Source organism: Ranitomeya variabilis, chromosome 3 (assembly GCF_051348905.1).
Source record: "Ranitomeya variabilis isolate aRanVar5 chromosome 3, aRanVar5.hap1, whole genome shotgun sequence".
Taxonomy (NCBI): Eukaryota; Metazoa; Chordata; class Amphibia; order Anura; family Dendrobatidae; genus Ranitomeya; species Ranitomeya variabilis.
This window is the reverse complement of record NC_135234.1, coordinates 458,342,090-458,368,863: the sequence shown is the minus strand read 5'-3', so window position 1 is coordinate 458,368,863 and position 26,774 is coordinate 458,342,090. Positions and strand designations below refer to the sequence as shown.

Here is a 26,774-nt window from a genome sequence, read left to right as displayed (position 1 = left end):
TGTCCATTTGCAGGAGGTACCCGCAAGAAGACATACCGGTAGGTCATATGTTGGGAAGGAGTTAAATGAGTCTCGATACTTCCATAATTTTATTCTGATGCATATATTGTTTGAGCTTTCTTTCAGATGGTAAAACTGTGGTCAGTGGTTTGCATCTATATATGTAGGGGAAAAAGGAGTGCGGAAAAAGCGAAAGAATAGAAATTCTTGCATTTTGAGCTCAACTCCTAGTTTTAACTTTCAAATTCTGATGCAAAATATGGATCAAAATTCTGCTGTGTGAAAGCAAAATGGTTGATTGATCATCAACAAAAACAATCGTACCAAATATAAATCCACTGTGTCATTAATTTTGCCCAGTACAACATTTGTACAATATATTGTAACAATTTTTATTTGTATAAGTGACAAACTATTTACAAGCATTTAAAGCACTTTTGCCAAATAGGTTAAAGAGGTTTTCAAAAGCATTTGTTTTTTCTCTTACAGAGGTAAAGCTTTCCATTACCAATACTGCCCCTGACCAAATAAAGGAGTTGGAGAAGTGACTGGTCCACAGTTGTAGTTGGGCATTTACCTTACTGTGTTATTCTTCCCCCCCCCCCCAAAAAAAAAACAACTATATATATATATATATATATATATATATATATATATATATATATATATATATATATATATATATATATATATATATCCACAAAAGCACCCCTACTGTTCGTCTACCTAAAAACTATTTCAAAACAAAGTTTCCTTGAATCCCAGGGGGGGAACAAGGCTGGGTCTGTTATGCTTCAAAAAAGGCAGAGCTTATTAAAGTAAACACCGCTATCCAATTGAGAATTTCTTAATTCTCCATCCGTAACTTGAATTTATTAATCACCATCTGTTGACTTATAATGGTCATCATCCACAGTTGAATAAATGTGGCCTTCATTGCTCAGGAAGTCCAAAGCTTGTCTGAAAGAAAAAAGTTAATTAAGCAATATTTAAAAAGAAACATCAAACACACAAAATAATTAAAGAATTTCCAGCACCGCCTCCACCACATTTACAGCACTGTTTGCTTACTAGGAATCAAATATGGCATGTGATTATATTAGAACACAAATTCATAGATGATTCCAGCAGGCTGCTGGATAGCTGCTGGTCAAGGCTGCTGACTATACTGGAAGCCTTCATCGCAATACAGGGCAGAGATGACTATATGGCAATAGACCTCCAAAACGTATAGGAAAGACATAGCCTGGATGAGCATTGGGAGAGAAGGTGAGGGGACGACACACACAGTCATCTGCTTCATTGTGAAAGGACTCTTCTAACATTTAGAGACTGTTACAAAACTAACTATTTTCAGAAAAAAAGCGAGCTGTGATCTAATATACCTATGTAAATTTCTGGCTCCTGTTATACAAGAAAACCACTACTTTCCAATAGCTGAAAGGTCATGTCAGACTATAGTAGTCACACAATCTACTATAACCCAAATCTCCTGCTGTCAATGTAAATTAGGAAGATTTGTCTGAAAACATAAAAATGATTGGATGGCCACGTGTTGTCATGAAGTATTCATATTCATTTTACTTACTTAATGGTATTAACGTTCATTCCATGAAGCCTTGCCTTCAATTCCTCGAAGCCCATGCCTTCATTTCCCTTGCAGCTTTTTATTAGATTCAAAATCTAAAAGATTAGAGAAAGTGTTTTTTTGTTTCATGATAGTTTATAGTGTCACAGAACAGGTAATCAATCAGAAAAACTGTTCTAACAAAGAGTTGCCGATACAAGTAATCCAAGCACCTTACTTGAACGTGAAGTTGGGGATCTGGTTGAGATTTATCGGCTACCCAAAGTTTAGTGTAAAAGTATAACCAGCGTGTGATGCAGAAACACAAAATTAAATCCATAAATGAAGGCAGTTTTAGAAACATTTCAGCTTTTTATAAGCGGTGGATTATATGGCTCTAATTTCAACAGAATTCTTAAATAATTAAAATGACTGTCTAGGACTTTCTTATTAATGGTCTATCCTTAGGACAGGTCATCAATAGCTGATCGGTAGGGGGTGGGACAACAGGCATCCCCCTTGATCAGCTGCTGCCTGGAAGCACTCGGTTGAATAGGTCTGTCAATTGTATAGTGACTGCGACCAGGTACCGCACATCCACTCCTATTAGAATCAATGGGAGCTGGATGTAAAGTAACAGGCCACTATAGAGTTGATGGAGCTATGATCTGTATCTCCACAACTGAGAGCTTCCAGCGTCCGCTGACACTGGTAACAACTGTTTGGCAGGTAAGCCGGGCATCCCCCTTTCCACCAATAAGATATTGAAGAACAATCCCAAGGATAGGCCAGAAATATAAAGACCTGCCAAAAGGTCAAAAAGTGGCCAGTTTTCTTCCTAATGTATTTCTGCTGCTGCTCTTTATTATTATTATTTTTAATCCACCCTTTGGTTCCAGAGACGTGTCTGCTTATTCAGTTCCAATTTTTAGTCTTCACCGTGGGCATGTGGGTCACAGGATTTGCTGAAAGGGGAGGATTGGCTGATTTGAATTATTACTCTGAGTAATGACCCCTTGTAACGACCGTAAAAGTTAGCATATCGTGCACAATAAATAAAAAAAAAGCGCACATACCTCTATCATTTATCCATAGAATGGGCAAACACTGGCCACATTCTTTAGGTCTTTAACTTTAAGAGTATGTGCACACTAAAGTTCTTTTGTTTTGTTTGTTTTTTTAAGCGGATCAACTCCAAATACCAAAAAATCTTCACACTCATCTCAATTGGGGAATCCTCTTTGCTGTTCATAAAAAAGCATTTTTTTTTTATTCCCTGAAAAGGCTCTAAAAATGTCTGCTGAAAATAATAAAAAGCATGTCACTTCTTAGAAGTAGATTGTGGAGAAATTTTTTTTTAAAGCATTGTGAAACTGTTCCAGTTTTAAAAAAATAGTGTTTTTTAAACAACTCAAAAAATATGAAAAAAAATGAACAAGATTAAGATTTTTTATTTCAGTAAACATTCCAACTCTTAAGTTCAAGAATCTACACCACTTTCCAAATTATTATGCAAATTGTATTTAAGTGTCCTAAAGATGTACCGTATTTTTTGGATTATAAGACGCACTTTTGTTCCCCCAAATTTTGGGGGAAAGTGGGGGGTGTGTCTTATAATCCGAATCTATGTGCTGTGCTGTAGAGGGGGACAGCTCTGGAGTGGTGTCAGGGGGCTGGAGTGGGCTGGTTGCAGAGACAGCAGGAGGTCCTGTGCTCCCGCTCATTAGCCTCATGTAATATTCACTGCACCCGCTGTCCATCACCTCTGTGCTGAAGCCGCACTGAGTTGCTCGACAGGGGAGCAGTGCATATTGCATGTGCCAGCACCCCCCCCCCATCATGAATATGCCCCCCTGCTGGCACACACATGGTCCCCCCCCCCAGTCAGGTGGGCAGAAAATTGTCGAATCCATCTCGGCAGTACGCCTGGAGGGAGCCAAGAACCAGGTGACAGATTTCTTGAGCAGGAAACCGTTAAATTCCACGGAGTGGGAATTGAATGCGGAAGTGTTTGACATTTTGTGCCGACGTTGGGGAGTACCGCAAGTTGATCTTTGCCACCAGGACAAATGCAAAAGCCAGAACCTTTTTTCCACTAAATCCCCTGAACACCAGACCCTGAGATGCAGAGGCCTGTCGGATGAGGTGATCACAACACTACAAGCAAGCAGAAAGCCGGTGACTGCGGCAATCTACAATAAAATTTGGAGGCGATTTTGTACCTTTTCAGGAGGAGCCCCAGTAGACACTTCAAGTCTGGACATTCGCAGAATCCTCGACTTCCTCCAGTTAGGCTTTTAAAAAGGGCCTTCGGCCTAGTACTTTAAAAGTGCAGATTGCTGCCCTTAGTGTCTTCTTTGACTTTTCTTTAGTCGCACATCCCTGGGTAGCAAGGTTTTCTAGGGCCACACAGAGATTGAGACCCCTTGTAAGAAAGTAATCTCCACCATGGGACCTTAACCTAGTCCTTAATACCCTCTGTAAACCTCAGTATCTCCTGTCAGAGGACATGGATATAGCCAACCTCTCTTTTAAAACCGCTTTCCTTGTAGCCATCACATCAGCCAAGAGGTTGGGGAAGATGCAGGCCCTATCTATACAGGATCCATATCTACAGATTTTTGATGATAGGATAGTCCTGAGGCTTGACCCAACTTTCCTCCCCAAAGTGGTATCATCTACAAATATGAACCAAGAAGTAATTTTTCCTTCGTTCTGCCAGCATCCTAGAAATCCAAAAGAAGGGGTCTATCATAATTTAGACGTTGGAGACACAGTACTAAAATATCTAAAGGCAACTGAGCGTTGGAGATGAGACAAAAATCTGTTTATACAATATGGGGGGCCTAACGGGCTAGATCAGCAAAGGCAACTATCGCGAGGTGGATAAAAACTACGATAGACTTAGCTTATAAAGCTCAAGAGAAGGATCCCCCAAACATTCTTTAAGCCCATTCAACCTGAGCTATGGCTACGTCATAGGCAGAGAGGGGGGGGCCCTCAACAGAACAAATCTGCAGGGCCGCTACTTGGGCTAGTCTTAGTACTTTTGCTAAACAGGCCTCCCTGGTGTTTTAGAAACGCCACTGCTGTCACATTTTTGGACAGTACTTTCACATGTTTGCCTCTGATCTCTGACCGAGCCTGGTAAAGAACTTTCCATATTGAGTATATTTCTCTGAAATTTGATGACCTGGACTTCATCTCTGGATTCCATTGACCTTGGTAATATTTTCCTTCTATATGTCCGCCCCCTCTGAATTGACTGGCGTCTGTGGTAACGGTGATACAGGGACAGAGAACCCATGGTACACCTACTTTCAGGTTTCCTGGGATGGTCCACCAATTTAGTGCTTTTTTTCATAGAAAGAGAAAGAGTCATCTTCTTGCCCAAGGAACTATGTCTTCTGTCCCAGGTCTTCAGAACTTCCTTCTGCAACCCTCGAAAGTGAAATGGACTCCACTTCACGCAGGGAATACAAGCCGTCATTAAAACCAGAATCCTCATTGCTTCTCTTATAGAGGATGGATTCTTTCTGAACCGGCAGACATTTTTGATTATTGTGGTTTGTCTTTCTTCAGGCAAAAAAGATGTTCTGATGTGGGAATCTAATATGACTCCCAAAAATGTTATTCTGGATTGTGGGACCAAATTTGATTTCTCCCAATTTATGATCCACCCTAGCTCCTGCAGCATGGAGATTGTGAAGTGTCAGTCAATCCAGAGTTGTTTTTCGGATCTCACCACTACCAAAAAATCGTCCAAATATGGTGCTATGGTTATACCGTGGCTTCTTAAGTAAGCCACCACTTCTAACATCAGCTTGGTAAAAATTCTGGGGCCTGAAGCAAGGCCGAAGGGGAGGCACTGGAATTGAAAATGATGGATTATTCCCTGGTTTATCATGGCGAATCTTAAATATTTCTGATAGGAAGTGTGAATTGGGACATGGTAGTATGCACTCTTCAAATCTAAAGTGCACATCACCATGTCCTTGTCTATCAGGTGTATTGTGGATTTTTATGGACTCCATTTTGAATCTCTTGTATTTTATCCACTTGTTCAGGGGTTTGAGATTTATGATAGTTCGGGAGTCTACTGATGGTTTCTTTATTGAAAAGAGACTTGAGTAATGACCCTTGTTTCTCTCTGGAGCGAGAACTGGAATGAATGCATCTATTTTTAGTAGCTCCTGGATGTCTATCCACATAGGGGAGTCTAGTAGAGGATGGGATTTGGTTACTAAAACTCTCTGGGGGTAGGCTGGTGAACTCTAGTTTGTAACCCTGGCCAATTGTATGAAGAATCCAAGGATTCTGAGATATTTTCTGCCAACCCCCTAGAAACTCCTTTAACCGGACCTCCCACTCTGATGGCGTCATTTATTGAATTTTCCTGAGCCCGGACCACGGAAGATGGAGTCTCTACTCTCCCCCCCCTTTGGGATAGCTCCACCTCCCTGTCTTCCCTTTCCCTCTGTAGTCTGTTTTTGCCCTGGAAGTGATCTATTAAAGGGCTGGTACTTTCTCGTATTCTCCTCAGGGAACCCTTTTTTCTTATCTGAGGCCTTTTCTAGTACGTCATCTAAAATTGGCACAAACACTTTACCCCCTGAGAATGGGATTGCACAGTTTACTTTTTGACTAGATATCCCCTGACCAAGTTTTTAGCCAGATTGCTCTTCTGGCCGCATTAGATAATGACTCTGCTGATGCGTCAGCCATGAATCCTGCCGCGAGCTTTAACAAAGGCAGAGACTTAAGTATGACCTCTCTGGAAGTTTTTGCTTTGAGATGTTCCTCCACATCGTCCATCCATAAATGCATGGACCGGGCTACAGATGTTGCTGCAATGTTGGCCCGAATTATCGCTGCGGAAGACTCTCAGGCTCTCCTTAGTAGTCCATCTGCCTTAAGATCCATTGGTTCCTTCAGTCCAGATGAGTCCTCGAACGGGATAGCAGTTTTCTTTGCCACTTTGGCCAATTGGAACGTCTATCTTGGGTACTTCATCCCAAGTTTTTATATCCTCTGGGTTGAAAGGCAAACGGAGCCTAAAGTCCCTCGGCACTACTAGCCTCTTTTCCGCCTCCTGCTTCTTTACCTGGTTGATCCTGCTCATCCTTGACCGCGCCCCACGCGGCGTGACCGTGTTGCAAAGGGCCTCTCCACGAAGCCTCTGCCGCCCCGTAGAGACACTGAAGCCCGGAAATGACGCGGTCGTCACGGCCGGAAGTGATGCGGCTGCTTTTAGGCTACGTTCACATTAGCGTTAAGCTAATGTGCGTCGGGTTTGCGTCGGCGACGCAGCGGCGACGCATGCGTCATGCGCCCCCTATACTTAACATGGGGGACGCATGCGTTTTTTTTTGTTGCGTTGTGCCACACATGCGTCTTTTTTGCCGCAAGCGTCGGACCAAGAAAACGCAACAAGTTGCATTTTTCTTGCGTCCGATTTTTGGCAAAAACCGACGCATGCGTCGCAAAACGCAGCGTTTTTGCGTGCGTTTTGCCGCGTTTTTGCGTGCGTTGTGCGTTGCGTCGCCGACGCAGCGGCGCACAACGCTAGTGTGAACGTAGCCTTACACCGGCCCCACCGGGAACTGATTCTCAGCAGCATGGCGCCCGGTCCAAGAGCCCCCCAAGTAGGAGGAAGCGGATCCGATCCCAGGAGCAGCGCTACACTGGGGCTGGCTGAGGGACTCCCCCCATCGCAGGTATCAGCCTCAGATATCTTGCGGTGGGAAGGGAAAGGCTGGGATCCTAACCATCTGCACAGCACAGTCCAAGGACACGCTCGTCGTTCCTATCCCCAGTGGGACAGGAAAAACACTGGTGGGTGGTAAGGGGAGGGTCCTTTTAACCCCTGGTTTTTCCTGTCCCACTGAGGGTAAGAAGGACGTCCTCCATGGTGCTGTCAGGTGGTGAACTGGACAAAGTATTTAGTCAGCCACCAATTGTGCAAGTTCTCCCACTTAAAAAGATTAGAGAGGCCTATAATTGACATCATAGGTAGACCACAACTATGAGAGTCAAAATGAGAAAACAAATCCAGAAAATCACTATCTGATTTGGCAAGATTTGTTTTGCAAATTATGGTGGAAAATAAGGATTTGGTCACCTAAAACATGCAAGATTTCTGGCTCTCACATACCTGTAACTTCTTTAAGCGGCTCCTTTGTCCTCCACTCATTACCTGTTTGAACTTTTTATCAGTATAAAAGACACTGGTCCACAACCTCAAACAGTCACACTCCAAACTCCACTATGGTGAAGACCATAGAGCTGTTGAAGGACACCAGAAACAAATTGTAGCCCTGCACCAGGTTGGGAAGACTGAATTTGCAATAGGCAAGCAGCTTGGTGTGATGAAATCAACTGTGCGAGCAATAATAAAAAAATGGAAAACATGCAAGATCACTGATAATCTCCCTCAATCTGGGGCTCCACGCAAGATCTCACCCCGTGGGTTCAAAAGAATGGTGAGAATGGTGAGCAAAAATCCCAGAACTACACGAGGCGTGGGGACCTGGTGAATGACCTGCATAGAGCTGGGCCCAATGTAACAAAGGCTACCATCAGTAACACTATGCCGCCAGGGACTCTGATCCTACTGTGCCAGAGGTGTCCCCGTGCTTAAGCCAGTACATGCCCAGGCCCTTCTGAAATTTGTTAAGAGAGCATTTGGATTATCAAGAAGAGTATTAGAAGAATGTCATATGGTCTGATGAAACCATAGTAGAACTATCTGGTACAAACAAAACTCGTCGTGTTTGGAGAAGACAGAATGCAGAGTTGCATCCAAAGAACACAATACCTACTGTGAAGCATGGGGGTGGCAACATCATGCTTTGGGGCTGCTTCTCTGCAAAGGGACCAGGACAACTAATCCGTGTACATGAAAGAATGAATGGGGCCCATGTAGCGTGAGATTTTGAGTGCAAACCTCCTTCCATCAGCAAGGGCATTGAAGATGAAACGTGGATGGGTCTTTTAGCATGATAATGATCCCAAGAACACCGCCAGGGCAATGAAGGAGTGGCTTCGTAAGAAGCATATGAAGGTCCTGGAGTGGCCTAGCCAGTCTCCAGATCTCAACCCCATAGAAAACCTTTGGAGGGAGTTGAAAGTCTGTGTTGCCCAGCGACTGGCCCAAAACATCACTGCTCTAGAGGAGATCTGCATGGAGGAATGGGCCAACATACCACCAACAGTGTGTGCCAACCTTGTGAAGACTTACAGAAAACGTTTGACCTCTGTCATTGTCAACAAAGGATATTTAACAAAATATTGAGATGAACTTTTGTTAATGACCAAATACTTATTTTCCACCATAATTTGCAAAATAAATCTTGCCAAATCAGACAAGGTGATTTTTTGGACTTGTTATCTCATTTTGACTCACATAGTTGTGGTCTACCTATATTGTCAATTACAGGCCTCTCATCTTTTTAAGTGGGAGAACTTGCACAATTGGTGGCTGACAATACTTTTTTCCCCCACTGTATATACAATGTTATGTAAACTAGGAGGCAGGTCACTGAGGGATCAGTGACCTGTCAGCAGTCTGCATTATGATTACCTAATCAGAACACCACATGAACCCCAAGCCGCCCCGGGACACAAGCATATCATTGACTCAAAACTGAAAGACCGTTACTTACCGGTAACAGGAGTTCTCAGAGCCCATGACAGCACCACGGAAAGAGGGGATCCGCCCTTCAGGGACAGGAAACCTACAGATAAAAGGGCGGTAGGTACCTCTCTCTCGCATCAGTTGGTTTACAGAGCATAGGAGGACCTCCAGGTTAATGACAACAATTATATATCTTAATCATACTGCTTATCAGAAAACATGTTGTGTCTATACATAAATCACACCACAAACAGTGAAAGCGTGCTCACCACACGTGACGGAAAGGAATAAACGGGTGCTGTCATAGGCTGAGAAATCCCATTATCGGTAACTGTCTTTCTCCTTCCCCCATGACAGCTCCACAAAGAGAATTACAGAGGGCTGCAAATTTAGAGAGGGACAACAACCTGAAGAACCCTATTCTCAAAGGTTAGATCAGAAGAAGAGGGTAGGTCCAGCCGATCGTGCTTGAAAAAGGTAGAAGGTGATGACCAAGTGGCAGCCTTACAGATCTGCTCTATTGATACCTCTGACCTTTCTGCCCATGAGGTTGCCACCGCTCTTGCAGAATGAGCCCTCAGGGGCGATATTCCCACTAGATGAGTAGGCCAAAGCTATTGTATCTTTTATCCATCTCACCAAGGTACTTTTGGAGGTCTTGAGTCCTCCCTTCTTAGGCCCCTGAAAGAATACAGAGATCCTTCCTTCCTACACCCCTGGGTGGACTCTAGGTACTGAACCAAACATCTTCTATCATCTAAGGTGTGGAATTTTTGTTCCACCCTATTTTTGAGATTAGAACAAAAGGAAGGAAATGACTATCTCTTGGGACCTGTGGAACCGAGATGCTAACTTGGGCAAGTAAGCGTGGTCAGGTTTTAAATTAACTCTATCCTCTAAGATAAGATAAGATAAGATATCCTCTAAGATAAGGCCTGTATGTCACTTTCCCTCCTGGCTGATGTTAAAGCCATAAGGAGGACTGTTTTAAGTGACAGAACCTTGAGAGGGACCGAATCCAGAGGCTCAAATGGAGGACCGTAGGACTCATAGGGCTAGATATAGATCCCATGGCACTAATTTATGGCTAACAATGGGCCTAGATGTTGCAGAGGCTCTAATAAATGGCTCTACCCATGGATTGCCTGTGTCTTAATTATATAAGGCCCCAAGGGCTGCCACTTGGACCTTTAGGGTGCTGGTCGCCAGGCCATGTTCCAACCCCTTCTGCAGAAATTCCAGGATTGCCATAATTGGAACCCCATCCTGGATTCTCACCCCTGAGGTGGATAGAAATTTCCTCCAGGTTTTACCATAAGCTTTCGTGGTAACAGTTAGGATAAGGATAGGAGATTGTTTTCTGCCAAATTGAAAATTTGGGATGTTATGTCCATTAGGGCCCATGACCTAGTTCCGCCCCGATGTTTTAAATATGCCACTGCTACCTGATTGTCCGAAAAAAATTTGTACATGATGACCTTGCAGAATATCCAGGAATTCTAACAGGGCGTAGCTTACTGCCAATAGCTCTTTTTGGTTGGACGATACCTCGGGCTCCAGGCCTCTCAAAATCCCGAGCAACCTCGTCACCTAGGTGAGACCCCCATTCAGTGGGGCTTGCGTTGGTTTTAACTACTCGGGACACCTTTGTTACCCAAGGTACCCCTTTGGATAGATTGTTCATATCTCCCCACCAAATTATTGAGCGAATAGTGGTCAAAGACAGTCATGCGTCTCTCCAAGTGACCTTTTAATGAGGCTTGGTTCTTTAAAATCTGCTACTGGAGGTCTCTGGTGTGTAGCTGGGTCCAATGTACTGTTGGCAAACAAGCAGTAAGGGAACCTAGCAGGGACATGGCCTTCCCCAAAGTAATGGATGGGTTCTGTGAGGCTTTTGATACCTGGTCTATAATCTTCCCCCTTTCCACTACTGGGAGGTGGCATTCTTTCTTCCGAAAGTCCAATATTAGTCCTATAAACTCTTGTACCATCTTTGGCTCGAGCCTTGACTTTCTCAGGTTTAAGAGCCAGCCCAGGTCTACTATGGTAATCATTACTCTGCTTAGCTGTTTCCTGCAAAGCTGAGCTACCCATTACCAAAAGGTCGTCCAAATAAGGGACTATCAAAATGTTCTGTTCTCTAAGGTGCGCCATTGCCTCCGCCTCTAATTTGGTAAATAATTGAGGGGCTATTGATAATCCAAAGGGAAGAGCTTTGTACTGGAAACACTTTATCTCCTTTTATGGAGACTGCTACTCTGAGAAACCTCTAAGGGTACCGTTACACTAAACGACTTACCAACGATCACGACCAGCGATACGACCTGGCCGTGATCGTTGGTAAGTCGTTGTGTGGTCGCTGGGGAGCTGTCAAACAGACAGCTCTCTCCAGCGACCAACGATCAGGGGAACGACTTCGGCATCGTTGAAACTGTCTTCAACGATGCTGAAGTCCCCCTGCAGCACCCGGGTAACCATCGGGTTACTAAGTGCAGGGCCGCGCTTAGTAACCCGATATTTACCCTGGTTACCATTGTAAAAGTTAAAAAAAAACACTACATACTCACATTCCGATGTCTGTCACGTCCCCCGTCAGCTTCCCGCACTGACCGTGTCAGCGCCGGCCATAAAGCAGAGCACAGCGGTGACGTCACCGCTGTGCTCTTCTTTACGGCCGGCACTGACAGTTAGTGCGGGAAGCTGACGGCGGGGGACGTGACACATCGGAATGTGAGTATGTAGTGGGTTTTTTTTGTTAGTTTTTTTTTTTTTTAACTTTTACAATGGTAACCAGGGTAAATATCGGGTTACTAAGCGCGGCCCTGCGCTTAGTAACCCAATATTTACCCTGGTTACAAGTAAACACATCGCTGGATCGGCATCACACATGCCGATCCAGCGATGACAGCTGGTGATGAGCGACCAAATAAAGGTCCTGATCATTCCCTACGACCAACGATCTCCCAGCAGGGGCCTGATCGTTGGTCGCTGTCACACATAACGAGATCATTAGGGGGATCGTTGCTACGTCACAAAAAAGCGTGACGTTGCAACGATATCGTTAACGAAATTGTTATGTGTGAAGGTACCTTAAGAGTCTTCGTGTATAAGGACATGGTAGTATGCGTCTCAGATCCAGAAAAGTCATGAAGCAATTTGGAAACAATATTTTGATGGTGGACTTAATTGACTATCTTGAATTTTTGAGTTTTTACATAACCGTTCAACCCCCTCAGGTTTATGATTGTCCGGCATGACCCATCCGGTTTGTTTACCAGGAACAATGTGGAGTATAATCCCTCCCTCCTTTCTTGAGGGGGAACTTCCTGGAGAAGGCCTTGCTTAAAAAAGGTCCAAAACCTCGCCCTGCAGAGAGGACCGTAGGGGAGTCATGACAATCTTCTGGGGAGGAAGTCAATGGAAGTCTATCCAAAGGCCTGTCCCAGCAAGATTTAGTATCCAGGGACTGTTCAAAATCTTTTTCTCCGGCCGTAAGAAAATGGGATAGTCTGCCCCCCACCTGTGAAAGACAGTCACTTTGAGAGCTTCCTATCCCTGGAGGAGCTTCCGAAGAGGAAACCCTTATCTTTCTTCTTCCCCTCATCCCATCTACTTCCTACGGAAGAATTTTCTACTCCGAAAGGACCGTTTCATGGGGGGGCCAGGATAGGGAACCCAGTTTTCTTGTCCCATGCCTTCTGAAGGATGTCATCTAATGTCTCTCCAAACAAAAACTTTCCCCTCACATGGGAATGAGCATAACTTTAATTTGGTCTGCAAGTCTCCAGGCCAGCACTTGAGCCAAAGTGCTCTGCGGGCTGCGTTCGAGAGAGCTGCAGACTTGGATGCTAATCTGACTGAGTCAGCTGAAGAATCCGCCAAGAAGAAAGCTGCTGCCCCCCGTATCAAGGAGATGGACTCTAGCACTTTGTTCCTGGGTATCCCATCCCGGAGTTGTTTATCTAGCTGATCCATCCATATCATAAGGGATCTAGAGGTACAGGTAGCTGCTATAGCAAGCCTAAGATTACCCCTGAGGTTTCCCATGCCCCTTTAAGAAAAACCCTTTCAAGGTTCCCATAAGGGGCAAATCTTTTAGAGGCATTGGCAACCGTGACATCTAATTTCGGGGCTCTATCCCATGTTGTTGATGCCGCATACTTGAAGTGGTACTTTTTTTTTTTTTTTTTTAGGGATGGCACTGATGAATTCTTCCTATCAGGTTTCCCCCACTCTTTTTTGATCAGGGCCTGAATGTTTTCATTTAGGGGAAATGCTATTGGCTTTCTCTGGCCAAATCCCCCCAAACATTACGTCCTTTACTGTTTTGTCGGGGCAAGGGTCGATCACCCCCATAGTAGTTTGGTTAAGGCAGTAAGATCCATCTACCTCCTCTAGACAGTGGCGCTCCCCCATTCCATCGTCCAAGGATGAGGAAGAATCTGATACATCAGTGTCTTATCACTGGAGCTAGAGGACTTAAACTGGGGGTACTTGGCAAGTTTCTGCTCTCTGACCTTATCTCCCTGTGTGAGGGAGCTAAAGGCACTTTCGATCTCCGATCTGATCACTGATCTTAACTCGGAGGCGAAGTCTGGGGTTTCTTCACATAGTACTTGTCCTATGCCGGAATGGCATAGTCTCTTGTCCCAGGTGACTGGTAATTCTTCATTACACATTAAGAAAATCCAAGTATAGATGTTGCCCTATCTCTTCCTTACCTAAATAATGAAAGAAGAGAAGGGAACCCCAATTACAAGGTGATCTTTCACGAAGATCACTCACCAAATCAAACACAGCCGCGGGTACCGGTTCTGGAGGAGGAATGGGATCCAATACGGAGCTTCTTTGAGGATGGAGATTTGGCCATCATGACGGATTTTCTGCTGCGCTGCGTGGAATGGCTGCTGGAATATCCGCTCCGCTTGCCTGCAGAAGCCTGCCTGTTAGGTTGTGGTGGCTACTGTGGTTTGCTGTCCTCCATCATGCCAGGGACCGATTGCAGCAGGGAGCGTCTCCACACTTTTCCTTTTTACATCTGCCACCCGGCGTCCGTAGTCCTACTTCCGGTCTGCCCCGGAAGTACCTCCCTCTGTACTGACCTCCCCAGCCACATCATCAGGAACGCTTCAGCGTGTCTTCGCACATACGCCGGCCTGAAACCCAGAAGTCCTGCAGCCAGATCTGGTACCGCGGCTGCGCTCTCCCTGCAAGTCCCCTCAGTCCCAGCGGTGGCGGCTTCAGGGCACTGCACCAGCCACGGCCTCCAAGCTGTCTGAACCGGACTGGTCGGGCCTGGACCATCTTCATCCGGAACTTCATCTAGGTACCGCCGAACTGAAGGTTCCTCGTCAGGGACAGGAAACCAACTGATGCAAGGGAGAGGTACCCGTTTTATCTGGATATCACAGTTTTATCTGTAGGTTTACGATCCTTGAAAGGGCGGATCCCCTATCTCCGTGGTGCGGTCATGGGGGGGAGGTTGTAGAAACTAAAGATTCAACAACAACCACAAGACAAATTTCATCAACCAAGGAATCATTGTAATCAGTATAATGGCACCGACCTGACACTGTCTGTAGGTTACTGTGCACAATCCTGCTGACAGGTTCCCTTTAAACATGATCATCATTCCGTGAAGAGATTTGTGGCTCATACAAAGCACAGTTTGTGCAGATAAAGTCCCGCAAACCTCAAGGTGTTGGATCCTCTAAGGCTTGTAGTTGTGTAAACCTACTATTTAGCCACCTTTAAACAATGCTAACAAGCAGAGATGGTTGCAATGTGCCCAGACATACATGAAGACTCATTTTAGACAGTTTTGTTTACTGCTGAGTGCAGTGCAAGCCTGGATGGTCCAAATGGATGGAGTAGTGCAGGGCCAGCTCCAGGTTTTCATGGGCTCCTTTCAACACATGTCACAATTCATGATGCACAGATACAGCGGATAAATATAGGTATACTACAATGCCAAAGATTTCACTTACTCCTTACATTACATGAGTGACATCAATAGCTCAGAAACCAGACAGTATAGTCCTCCATACAGTATTATGGGCACCACACAGTGCACCATACAGCATAATGAGTCCCATATATTGCTCCATACAGAATAATGATCCCTATACAGCATAATGATCCCCATCTATTGCTCCATACAGTATAATGAGCCCCATGTAATGCTACATATATAATGAGCCCCATAAAATGCACCATATGTAATGGGCCCCCATACACTGCTTTATGTGTAATGGGCCCCATATACTACTCCATATGTAATGGGCCCCAAAAAATAGTCCAAACATTAAAAAAAAAAAGAAGAAATACTCACCTCTCCTTGCTGGCCGCTGCTCTGCTTTAGACTCCTCAGCATTGGCGTCTTCTGCCTCTCTGCACTGTGACTGTTCAGGCAGAGGGCGCAAAAGATGCCGCAGCGGTGGAACTGGGAGAGGCAAGTATCACAAGCGCACTGGGCCCCATAGCACGCCGGTATCCCCTACGGCTAGTGGGCCCCTCTCCCTGCTCAGGGCCCTGGTACTTGCCCAGGTGCTGACACCGGCCCTGGAGTAGTGGATGGTTGATGTCCCAACAAGGCTATGGAGGTCAGCAAGGAGGTGCCAGTCATGTTTTGAGCTAGAATCATGGAGAAAGAGCTGGGATCCCCCTTTAGGATCCAAGAAGGTGTGAAAACGACCTCTGCAAAGTATAGAGTTTCTGACTGATCACTTTTTTCCACGGTGCAAAGAAGAAAAAAAAAAAAAGTGCTAGCCGTAGCAAGATCATATTCATGCACGTCAATGCACCATCTCTTTCTGCAAATAATACCTCTGAGTCCTTGGCTGCAATGGGAATAAAAAGGAAAGAAACTCATGGTGTGGCCACCATCTTCCCCTGACCTCAACCCTATAAATAACATTTGGACTATGCTCATGCAACAGATCTATGAAGGTGGAAGGCAGTTTACATCAAAACAGCAGTTCTGGCTTCCTGCAAAGAAATTAAAGCAGAAACTATCCAAACCCCACAAATTAGTGGATACAATTGTGAACATGATATTAAAGATGAGATCCGATGACCACATTTAATCCCTTAAGCCCCAAGGGTGGTTTGCACGTTAATGACCGGGCCAATTTTTACAATTCTGACCACTGTCCCTTTATGAGGTTGGGTCATTCCATATCAAGTGATCCAAATATGAATATTTTTTTTACCTGACGTCTTTAGATTTTTTTGTTGTTGTTGTTTTTATGAAGTACAACTTTCGTTAATTACAAATGAAAAGTTTTGAATTTTTATCTTCATCGGTTAATTTTTTACAGATTTCTAAAGTTTCAAAAAAGCGCTTTTTTTGGTATGGCTTTACATTTTTGTATCATATCTCAGGCTAGAATTAAGATAAATAGGTGGGAGATGCATAATTTTTCTCAGAACGGTACCGGCTTTCATTTGATATGTCACAAGACTATGTTTCTTTATATTTTGTTTTGGAGAAATCAAATTGTGAAAACATGAATGTGTGTTACTTGTGTCCTTGTTTATATTTGTACAGGAATTCAACTTGGGATCAATTTTTTTTTTTTTTTTTTTAAGCCTTGAATCATCTGATTTTATGTTTGTGTGAGGTTCTTCCTTTTTTTCTTTTCAAATTACAACTTATTGCATTCAACATTTATATGCAACAATAAAGAAACACAAAAAACAAATACCGAAGTGCCAAAATAAATACATCTTAATCATCATAACACAACTTGTTCAATGCATTCAGGTTGAAAATGCTGAGCAAGCCAAAAGAAAAAACCTGATCATATCCTCAAGTGTGGTTTTCTAAATACAGTCTCGTCCTAATTATATGTTAAAAACAGGATTAAAAGAACCAATATTTTTACGACCCATTTACAGATGGAACAATTTTTTTCTACTATATCACTAAACATGTCATTTATGAACCGTTTAAGAAGAATTTTTGCGTTTGCTATCACATGGGTAAAATATTATTAAAGATACTCTTGTGACATATCTGGCGAAAGCCTGTACAGTTCTAAGTAGAATGGTGTTTATTTGGTTTCTCTATCTTTTTTCTAGCCTGAGTTATGAGGAGAAATGTAAAGGCAGGCAACACCGAAATTCGCACTTTTTCCAAACTTTGAAAATCAATTAAAAAAAAAAAAATTTCTAGAATTTTTTTTTTCTTGACATTTTGCATTCTCTGACACTATTACCAAATAACAAAATCTCAAAAGAATTAAAACTATAGAGGTAAAAATCATTGGTTCACTTGACATGGAATGACCCGGTTATAACTCGAACGCTTCAACGGATCCTGATGATTCTGACATTGTTTTCTTGTAACATATTGTACTTCATGATAGTGGTAAAATTTCTCTGATAAGACTTGCGTTTATTTGTGAGAAAAGCGGAAATTTGGCGAAAATTTTGAACATTTCGCAATTTTCCAATTTTAATTTTTATGCCCTTAAATCACAGAGATATGTCACACAAAATACTTTTCCACATGTCTACATTACATCAGCACAACTTTGGAACCAATTTTTTTTTGTTAGGGAGTTAAGGGTTAAAAGCTGACCAGCAATTTTTCATTTTTAAAAACATCATTTTTTTTTTTTTTTTTTAGGGACCACATCTCATTTGAAGTCTTTTTGAGGGGTCTATATGATAGAAAATAACCAAGTGTGACACCATTCTAAAAACTGCACCCCTCAAGGTGCTCAAAAACACATTCAAGAAGTTTATTAACCCTTCTGGTGTTTCACAGGAATTTTTGGAATGTTTAAATAAAAATGAACATTTAACTTTTTTCACAAAAAATTTAATTCAGCTCCAGTTTGTTTTATTTTACCAAGGGTAACAGTAGAAAATGGACCCCAAAAGTTGTTGTACAATTTGTCCTGAGTACGCCGATACTCCATATATGTGGTGATAAACCACTGTTTGGGCGCATGGCAGAGCTCAGAAGAGAAGGAGCACCATTTGACTTTTCAATGCAAAATTGGCTGGAATTGAGATGGGACGCCATGTTGCATTTGGAGAGCCCCTGATGTGCCTAAACATTGAAACCCCCCACAAGTGACAATTTTGGAAAGTAGACCCCCTAAGGAACTTCTCTAGATGTGTTGTGAGAGCTTTGAACCCCCAAGTGTCACACTACAGTTTGTAACGCAGAGCCGTGAAAATAAAAATTATTTTTTAGCCCCCAGTTTTGTATTTTCCTTAAGGGTAACAGGATAAATTGGACCCCAAAAAGTTGTTCAATTTGTCCTGAGTACGCCGATACCCCATATGTGGGGGGGAACCACCGTTTGGGCGCATGGCAGAGCTCGCATGGGACGGAGCACCACTTGGAATGCAGACTCAGAAGGATTGGTCTGCCGGCGTCACATTGCGTTTGCAGAGCCCCTAATGTACCTAAACAGTAGAAACCCCCACAAGTGACCCCATATTGGAAACTAGTCCCCCAAGGAACTTATCTAGATGTGTTGTGAGAACTTTGAATGCCAAATGTTTCACTACAGTTTATAACGCAGAGCCGAGAAAATAAAAATTCATGGTTTTTTTTGCCCCCAAATTTTTAATTTTCCCAAGGGTAAAAAGAGAAATTGGACCCCAAAAGTTGTTGTCCAATTTGTCCCAAGTACGCCGATACCCCATATCTTGGGGTAAACCCCTGTTTGGGCACACGGGAGAACTCGGAAGGGAAGGCACACTGTTTTACTTTTTCAATGCAGAATTAGCTGGAATTGAGATCGGACGCCATGTTGCGTTTGGAGAGCCCCTGATGTGCCTAAACAGTGGAAACCCACAATTCTAACAAACCCTAACCCTAGCCCCAACCCTATCCTTAACCCTAGCCTTAACCCTACCCCTAACCCTAGCCTTAACCCTACCCCTAACCCTAGCCTTAACCCTACCCCTAACCCTAGCCCTAATGGGAAAATGGAAATAAATACATTTTTTTAATTTTATTATTTTTCCCTTACTAAGGGGGTGATGAAGGGGGGTTTGATTTACTATTTATAGCGTTTTTTTAGCGGATTTTTATGATTGGCAGCTGTCACACACTAAAAGACGCTTTTTATTGAAAAAAATAGTTTTTGCGTCTCCACATTTTGAGCGCTATAATTTTTCCATATTTTGGTTCATAGAGTCATGTGAGGTCTTGTTATTTTGCGGGACGAGTTGACGTTTTTATTGGTAACATTATCGGGCACCTGACATTTTTTGATCGCTTTTTATTCCGATTTTTGTGAGGCAGAATGACCAAAAACCAGCTATTCATGAATTTCTTTTGTGGGGGGGGCGTTTATACCGTTCCACGTTTGGTAAACTTGATAAAGCAGTTTTATTCTTCGGGTCAGTACGATTACAGCGATACCTCATTTATATCATTTTTTTTATGTTTTGGCGCTTTTAAATGATAAAAAAACTTTTATAGAAAAAATAATTATTTTTGCATCGATTTTTTCGGAGGACTATAACTTTTATTTTTTTGCTGATGATGCTGTATGGCAGCTCGTTTTTTGTGGGACAAGATGACGTTTTCAGCGGTACCATGGTTGTTTATATCCGTTTTTTTGATCACGTGTTATTCCACTTTTTGTTCGGCGGTATGATGATAAAGCATTGTTTTTTGCCTCTTTTTCTTACCGCATTCACTGAAGGGGTTAAGTAGCGGGACAGTTTTATAGGTGAGGTTGTTAAGGACGCGGCGATACTAAATATGTGTACTTTTATTGTTTTTTATTATTTAAAGAAGTGTATTTATGGGAAATATATATATTTTTTTACACATGTGAATATTTTTTTTTTCACTTTATAACATTGCTCGGGGGGGGGGGGCATCATGTTATAGGGTCAGATCGCTGATCTGACACTGCAGAGCACTGTGTCAGATCAGCTATCTGAAATGCAGGGCTGAGTGCTTACAAGCGCTTGCTCTGAGCAGGCGCTGGTAAGCCACCTCCCTGCAGGACCCGGATGTAGCCCCGCGGCCATTTTGAATCTGGGGCCTGCAGGGTGGAGACGCTCGGTACAAGGTAAGCACATTGCCTTGTACCGAGGGTCTCAGGGAAGTCGGCAGGGAGCCCCCTCCCTACGCGATGCTTCCCTGTAACGCCGGACCGCTGCGATCATGTTTGATGCGATATTCAGCTGACACCCGGCCGCGCACCCCCCACCGAGCGTGGCCAATCGCATATGACATACTATCCCGTCGGTGGTCATACGGGCCCACCCCAACTCGACGGGATAGTTCATCAATTGGGATTAAGGGGTTAACTTCCTATAAAATGTTGGGAAACTCTGCAGTGCAAAATTTGGAACAGTGCAGTTTGATTTTAAAGGGGTATTCCAATCTCCAAAATCCTATACCAATAAGTAGTGGATGTAATAATAATCTACTATATAATTGTCTAAGGGTCACTTCCGTCTTTCTGTCTGTCCTTCTGTCTGTCTGTCATGGATATTCATTGGTCGCGGCCTCTGTCTGTCATGGAAATCCAAGTCGCTGATTGGTCGTGGCAAAACGCCCACGACCAATCAGCGATGGGCACAGTCCGGTGGCAACATGGCCGCTCCTTCCTCCCCGCAGTCAGTGCCCGCTCCATACTCCCCTCCAGTCAGCGCTCACACAGGGTTAATGCTAGCGTTAATGGACCGCGGTGTAACGCACTCCATTAACGCAGCTATTAACCCTGTGTGACCAACTTTTAACTATTGATGCTGCCTATGCTGCATCAATAGTAAAAAGATCTGTGTTACAAATAATAATAATAAAAAATAATAAAAAAAAAAAGGTTATTCTCACCCTCCGACGTGGCACGGTGTCCTCGGCAGTGCAAGCGGCAGGTTCCGGTGCGAAGGATGCTATGCGAGAAGGACCTGCCATGATGTCACGGTCATGTGACCGCGATGTCATCACAGGTCCTGCGCGAGGACCTGCCATGACGTCAGTGTCATGTGACTGCGACGTCATCACAGGTCCTGCGCTCATAACAACCCTGGGACCGGAAGCTGCCGCGTGCACCGCACACAGGCGCCAGGACTTCAACGGCACTTCGGAAGGAGAGTATATGTTTATTTTACTTCACTGGGCAATATACTATGTGGCTGGGCAATATACTATGTCACTGGGCAATATACTACGTGGACATGCATATTCTAGAATACCCGATGCGTTAGAATCGGGCCACCATCATGTATATGTATGTATGTATGTATGTATGTATGTATGTATGTATGTATGTATGTATGTATGTATATATATATATATATATATATATATATATGTGTGTGTGTGTGTGTGTGTGTGTGTGTGTGTGTGTGTGTGTGTGTGTGTGTGTGTGTGTGTGTGTGTGTGTGTGTGTGTGTGTGTGTGTGTGTGTGTGTGTGTGTGTGTGTGTGTGTGTGTATATATATATATATATATATATATATATATATATATATATATATATATATATATATATATATATATATATATATATATATAACTTCCGTTTGTCTGTCTCGGAAATCCCGCGTCGCTTTTGCCTCTTCCTACTCTCTGTCAGTGCCCCCTCCATACTCCCCTCCTGTCAGCGCTCACACAGGGTCAATGGATGTGTTACACCGCGGTGTAATGCAGTCCGTTAACGCTGCTATTAACCCTGTGTGACCAACTGTTTTACTATTGATGCTGCCTATGCAGCATCAATAGTAAAAAGATCTAATGTTAAAAATAATAAAAAAAAATAAAAAATCATTATACACTCACCTTCCGGCGACTTTCCCGCTTAACGCCTCGTCTGGATCCAGGGGCCGCCAGAAGTTGAGTACATAACTATTTTTTATTTTAATTATTATTTTTTTTAAATCAGGGATATGGTGCCCACATTGCTATATACTGCGTGGGCCGTGTTATATACTGCGTGGGCCGTGTTATATACTGCGTGGGCCGTGTTATATACTGCGTGGGCCGTGTTATATACTGCGTGGGCCGTGTTATATACTGCGTGGGCCGTGTTATATACTGCGTGGGCTGTGCAATATATTACGTGGCTGGGCAATATACTACATGGCTGTGTTATATACTGCGTGAGACTCTTTCGCCCGGGGCCCTCAAAAACTTGGAGCCGGCCCTGGTTTCACTGATTGTTCGAGGCTGGACGGGCGTGACCAATCAGCAACAGGCGCAGTCAGGCTGCTATTAGCGTGGAATTTGAACCACGCTTCGCTAACTGGTCGCGCCCGGCCGGCCAAATCCGGTGTATAAATTGCATTATTCTGAAAACTTCATAAATAAACTGCATACATATTCTAGAATACCCGATGCGTTAGAATCGGGCCACCATCTAGTAATATTATTATTATTACTGTCACGGATCCCTACTCCGTGGTGTCACTTATTTGACACGTGCCTGCTCTCACACGTGACTTGGGGTTGTGCCTGCAAGGGTTAATCGATCTCCCCACTCTCAGTCCAGCATTCAACCTCTGTCCTATGCTGTAATGGGAGCATAAATCACACACCGACCCAGGCCACACACCCGCTCATACGCGCTGCCACCACTCATCGAATACACGGGCGATGAGTCCCGGACTAATAATAATAATACTAATAAAAATATATGTCTATCACTCATAAGGCTCACACACCTTTAGGCTATGGATTCTTTAGAACATTCAAGGTTCAACTTGTTAAAGTTTTATACTTTAATAACAAAAGGGTCAGTGCTTACAATAAGAAAAGGTATAAAAATATGATAATAAAAAGACATACAACTTATGCAAAACAGTATCAAAATCACAACAGCTTCTCAGGCTGCCCACACATGTGAACACAGTTCTCTGTCTGCAGCCTAAATTTATAACTTTGGTCTGAGGTCCAGTTTCTAGACCGGCCCCTCAGGCCAATATCATAATTGCGGGCTGTTTGATTGGCCACGGCCGCTCTACTAATGAATATATTATTTTCTCTTTTGAGACACTTGTGAAAAGGTTCTCAGGAATAGATCACCTCAGGCCGCATTTAGCATCTCCCCTCCAAGACCTAAGAGGTGCCAAATGTTACTTTTCTTCTTGGCTCTAGCTAGACCCCCTGGTGAGATATGGAGACAGAATTTCTAATCTTCCCAAGGAAGTACCTATTAACACCTAGGTGTGACTTGCCTTCAGGACAGATGTTACATTATCACTAGTCACACATATAACCCTAGACATGTCACTACACACATAGATATATATATATATATATATATATATATATATATATATATATATATATATATACACACATATTTCACCACAATTACTATTATTAATAGTAGTAATAATAATAATAATAGCAAATACCTCCACAATTAGAAATGTAGTATAGTTTTTCAGATTCACCATGTCTCTTTCGTCATGTGCAGGCATTGCAGGACCTTAGGTATCCATGGTTACGACCACTAATACAGTAACCATTAGCTAGTTGCAAGTGGTCTTTACAACTATGGCCAACTTTAGAGATTAGCGGATTGACAAGCTTTTACCTGACTCTGATGTGGTGTCAGACCATTTGTCTGTATATCATTTCCTCCTGTGAAGCTTCTTTCAGTACTTCCCATTCGGCTAGGTGTACTGAGGACCATAGAAGATCCTCCACCTCCAGGCTACATTAAAAAGGGAGAAAATTTAGTAATGTCAATTCATCACAAGATTAGAGCAAATAAAACAAATAAGCATGTTTTAAAACATTTTTTTTTCTGAATATAAGACACAGTTTTTACCAAGATTATCTCTTTCTAAAAATTGTGTGCATCTTATAGACCGCAGTCAGGAAAGTCTGGTATGCTAGCAGGTTAGTGAAAGCTTATGTCTACATGGGGGTCAAATAGGAAGACTCCCAAAAAAATATGGTAGTTATATGTAACCGCTTAAAAATAACTACAATTACACTAAAATAGTAATATACGAGAGCCATATTTAAAAAGGGTTGTTTCACGAACAAAGTACATTTTAATCAATAGATCTTGGAATAATAATTAGTTCCACAATTGGAAGTGTTAAATAAAAAAAATAAACTTTCTTGTGCAGAAAGCCTCTTCAGAGAGGAAGAGGACTTTAACTCTAGCACCACCTAATGGATGTAGCAATCCCAAAACTCTGATTAATTGGGGCCTGTATGCCTCTACAATTACAGACACATCGCGGCCCAGCGGGAAAATGCCAGGTTGGGCAGATTATCAATCCGGGCTTGCTACCCAGTTAATTCTCTTCTACAATAGATCTATGACATTACGTGATTAAAAACAGACTAGTTTTTTTTAAATGATGCCAGACTACAGAAGCATTAAAATTGCCACTATTCACACTAGGTAGGTTTTAACATTCGAGAGTGTAGCTACTGTCCCAATTGGGTACACCTTGTCACTCTGGGCAGACAAAGTACGCCTGCGCTGCCGCCGCGGCGTGAAGACCACCGGGGCTCTCTCTGGCTCTACGTAGCGCTCTTCCTCCTTGGTCTGTAGACGCCCGCCTCTCTCCTGCCGCTGAGCCTCCAGCCTTCTGCACCCAGCGTCTGCCTGCCTTTGGTGAGTCACACGCCTGTGCATCCATCAGTGTGGTGTACAGCAGAAGTGTCAAACTGCATTCCTCGAGGGCCGCCAACAGGTCATGTTTTCAGGATTTCCTTGTATTGCACAGGTGATAATTTAATCACCTGCACAGAATGATTCCAGCACCTTGTGGAATGCGAAGGAAATCCTGAAAACATGACCTGTTGGCGGCCCTCGAGGAATGCAGTTTGACACCTCTGGTGTACAGTGCTCCACTTCTCCCATGTGGGTGCTTCTGTAGTGTTGCATTGGGTGCATTATTGTTCCACAGGTGCCCACCACATCTTTGAGCATTTTTTGGGGTTCTAATTGCATTTATCTGGTATCGTCGGTGTCTTCCAGTCACCATATTGGAACAGCCTGCAGGATACTATATTTCAGTACAGGACACACGCTGAATCCTCAGAGTTACATCATCTAATCATTGGCCATATGCATTCTACTGATATTGAGAATATAGGTTAGTGTTTACTTGATATATTCCTCACATCACTTGCTCTGTATGGTTCATTATTATCTATTTATATACCATTCGTTATAGATTTTTTACCATTCATTCTACGTGGGCCCTCCAGTGCATCATATATCAATCGCCTGCTCTATTCCTTCAGGTATATATATATATTCATTTTCGCTTCACATAGTCCCTCTCTGCATATTTATTGTTATTATTCATTGTTTCTATTTCCTTAAGCACGGTTTCAAAATTTTTTTCCCAATTAATAGTAATTTTAACTTTCAAAAAACCCTAAGAAAAAAAAAATAAAAATTTGAGAAAAATATACTGAATTTGAAGAAAATTTAGAATTTTGTAGCAAATCCTGACGTCCAGGATTTTTTTAAATATTTTTTTCGTTTTCAGCACACCAAAATACATGGAAATTAGATGAAAATAATCAAACAGCTTTTTAGTCGCAGACCTGTAATCTAACCTCTTTTTCTCATCTTTTAGGATACATTGTGGCTTATCTACAGCATTACAGAATGCTGTAGATAAGCCCCTGATGCTGGTGGGCTTATCTCATCTTCAATTTTGGGGGTGACAGGTTCCCTTTAACCCCTCAGTGACGGAGCCAAATTTTTGAAATCTGACCAGTGTCACTTTATGTGGTAATAACTCTGCAACGCTTCAACAAATCCCTGTGATTTTGAGATAATTTTTTCGTGACTCATTATACTTTATGATAATGGTAAATTTAGGTCAATATGTTGTGTTTATTTATAAAAAATATCAAAAATTTGAGAAAAATGTTAAAAAATTAGCAATTTTCAAAATTAGAATGATTATCCCTTTAATCCAGATGGTCATACCACAGCAAACCATTAATAAATAACATTTTCCTCATGTCGGCTTTACATCAGCACCATTTATAAAATTTTCTTTTATTTTGTTAGCATTTTAGGAAGTTTAAAAATGTAGCATACAGGAAAGAAATATATCTTGGTACCGTGTTAGCCAGTAGATAGAAAAATATTTAGAATTGAGAGTCCTCAGTGGTTGATACCTTTTAATGGCTAACTGAAAAGATGGTAACAAATTGCAAGCTTTCGAGACTACATACGTCTCTTCATCAGGCAAAGACTAAAACAAATTCTGAAGAATCACATATTTATGCACAACATAGTATAGAGAAAAAAAAAAAAAAAAAAAAAGGGAAAAAAAAACATGGATAAGCTAGGTGACATGAAGCAGAATTACCATGGGTGATAAACAGTTACGTCCATAAATATTGGGCCAATTCTTAGATAAGGATTGTTTTATTGTCCTGTGATTAGGGTCTCGTTCTGTTGTGATGACCCCACATGGTCTGAGGGGCAAGTTCACTAGTTGATGTAAAAAGACATAAATCCGTGTGACACATTCATTCCTGCATTTAGAGTGTCAAAGGTCGTCATCAGTTTATACTCCCAGACTCTTCTGTCTCTCTGAGTTCTGAAGTTACTTTTCAATACAAGTAATTTCATGTCCATAATGTTA

The 26,774-nt window shown here is 42.7% G+C and overlaps 1 protein-coding gene across 2 annotated transcripts in view; it reads right to left on the bottom strand.

Annotated features, from left to right (window-relative positions):
* Nucleotides 1-675: 675 nt before the first annotated feature.
* Nucleotides 676-26,774, bottom strand: part of RPA2 (replication protein A2) — a 126,042-nt gene continuing 99,943 nt past the window's right edge. For both annotated transcript variants that reach the window (XM_077296599.1, XM_077296600.1), the window contains 3 exons: nt 23,732-23,851; nt 1,589-1,683; nt 676-960 (listed from right to left, as the gene is read on the bottom strand). In XM_077296599.1, the coding sequence (XP_077152714.1) occupies nt 876-960; nt 1,589-1,683; nt 23,732-23,851 (300 nt within the window). In that variant the 3' untranslated portion in view covers nt 676-875. The remainder of the gene's footprint in view (nt 961-1,588; nt 1,684-23,731; nt 23,852-26,774) is intronic.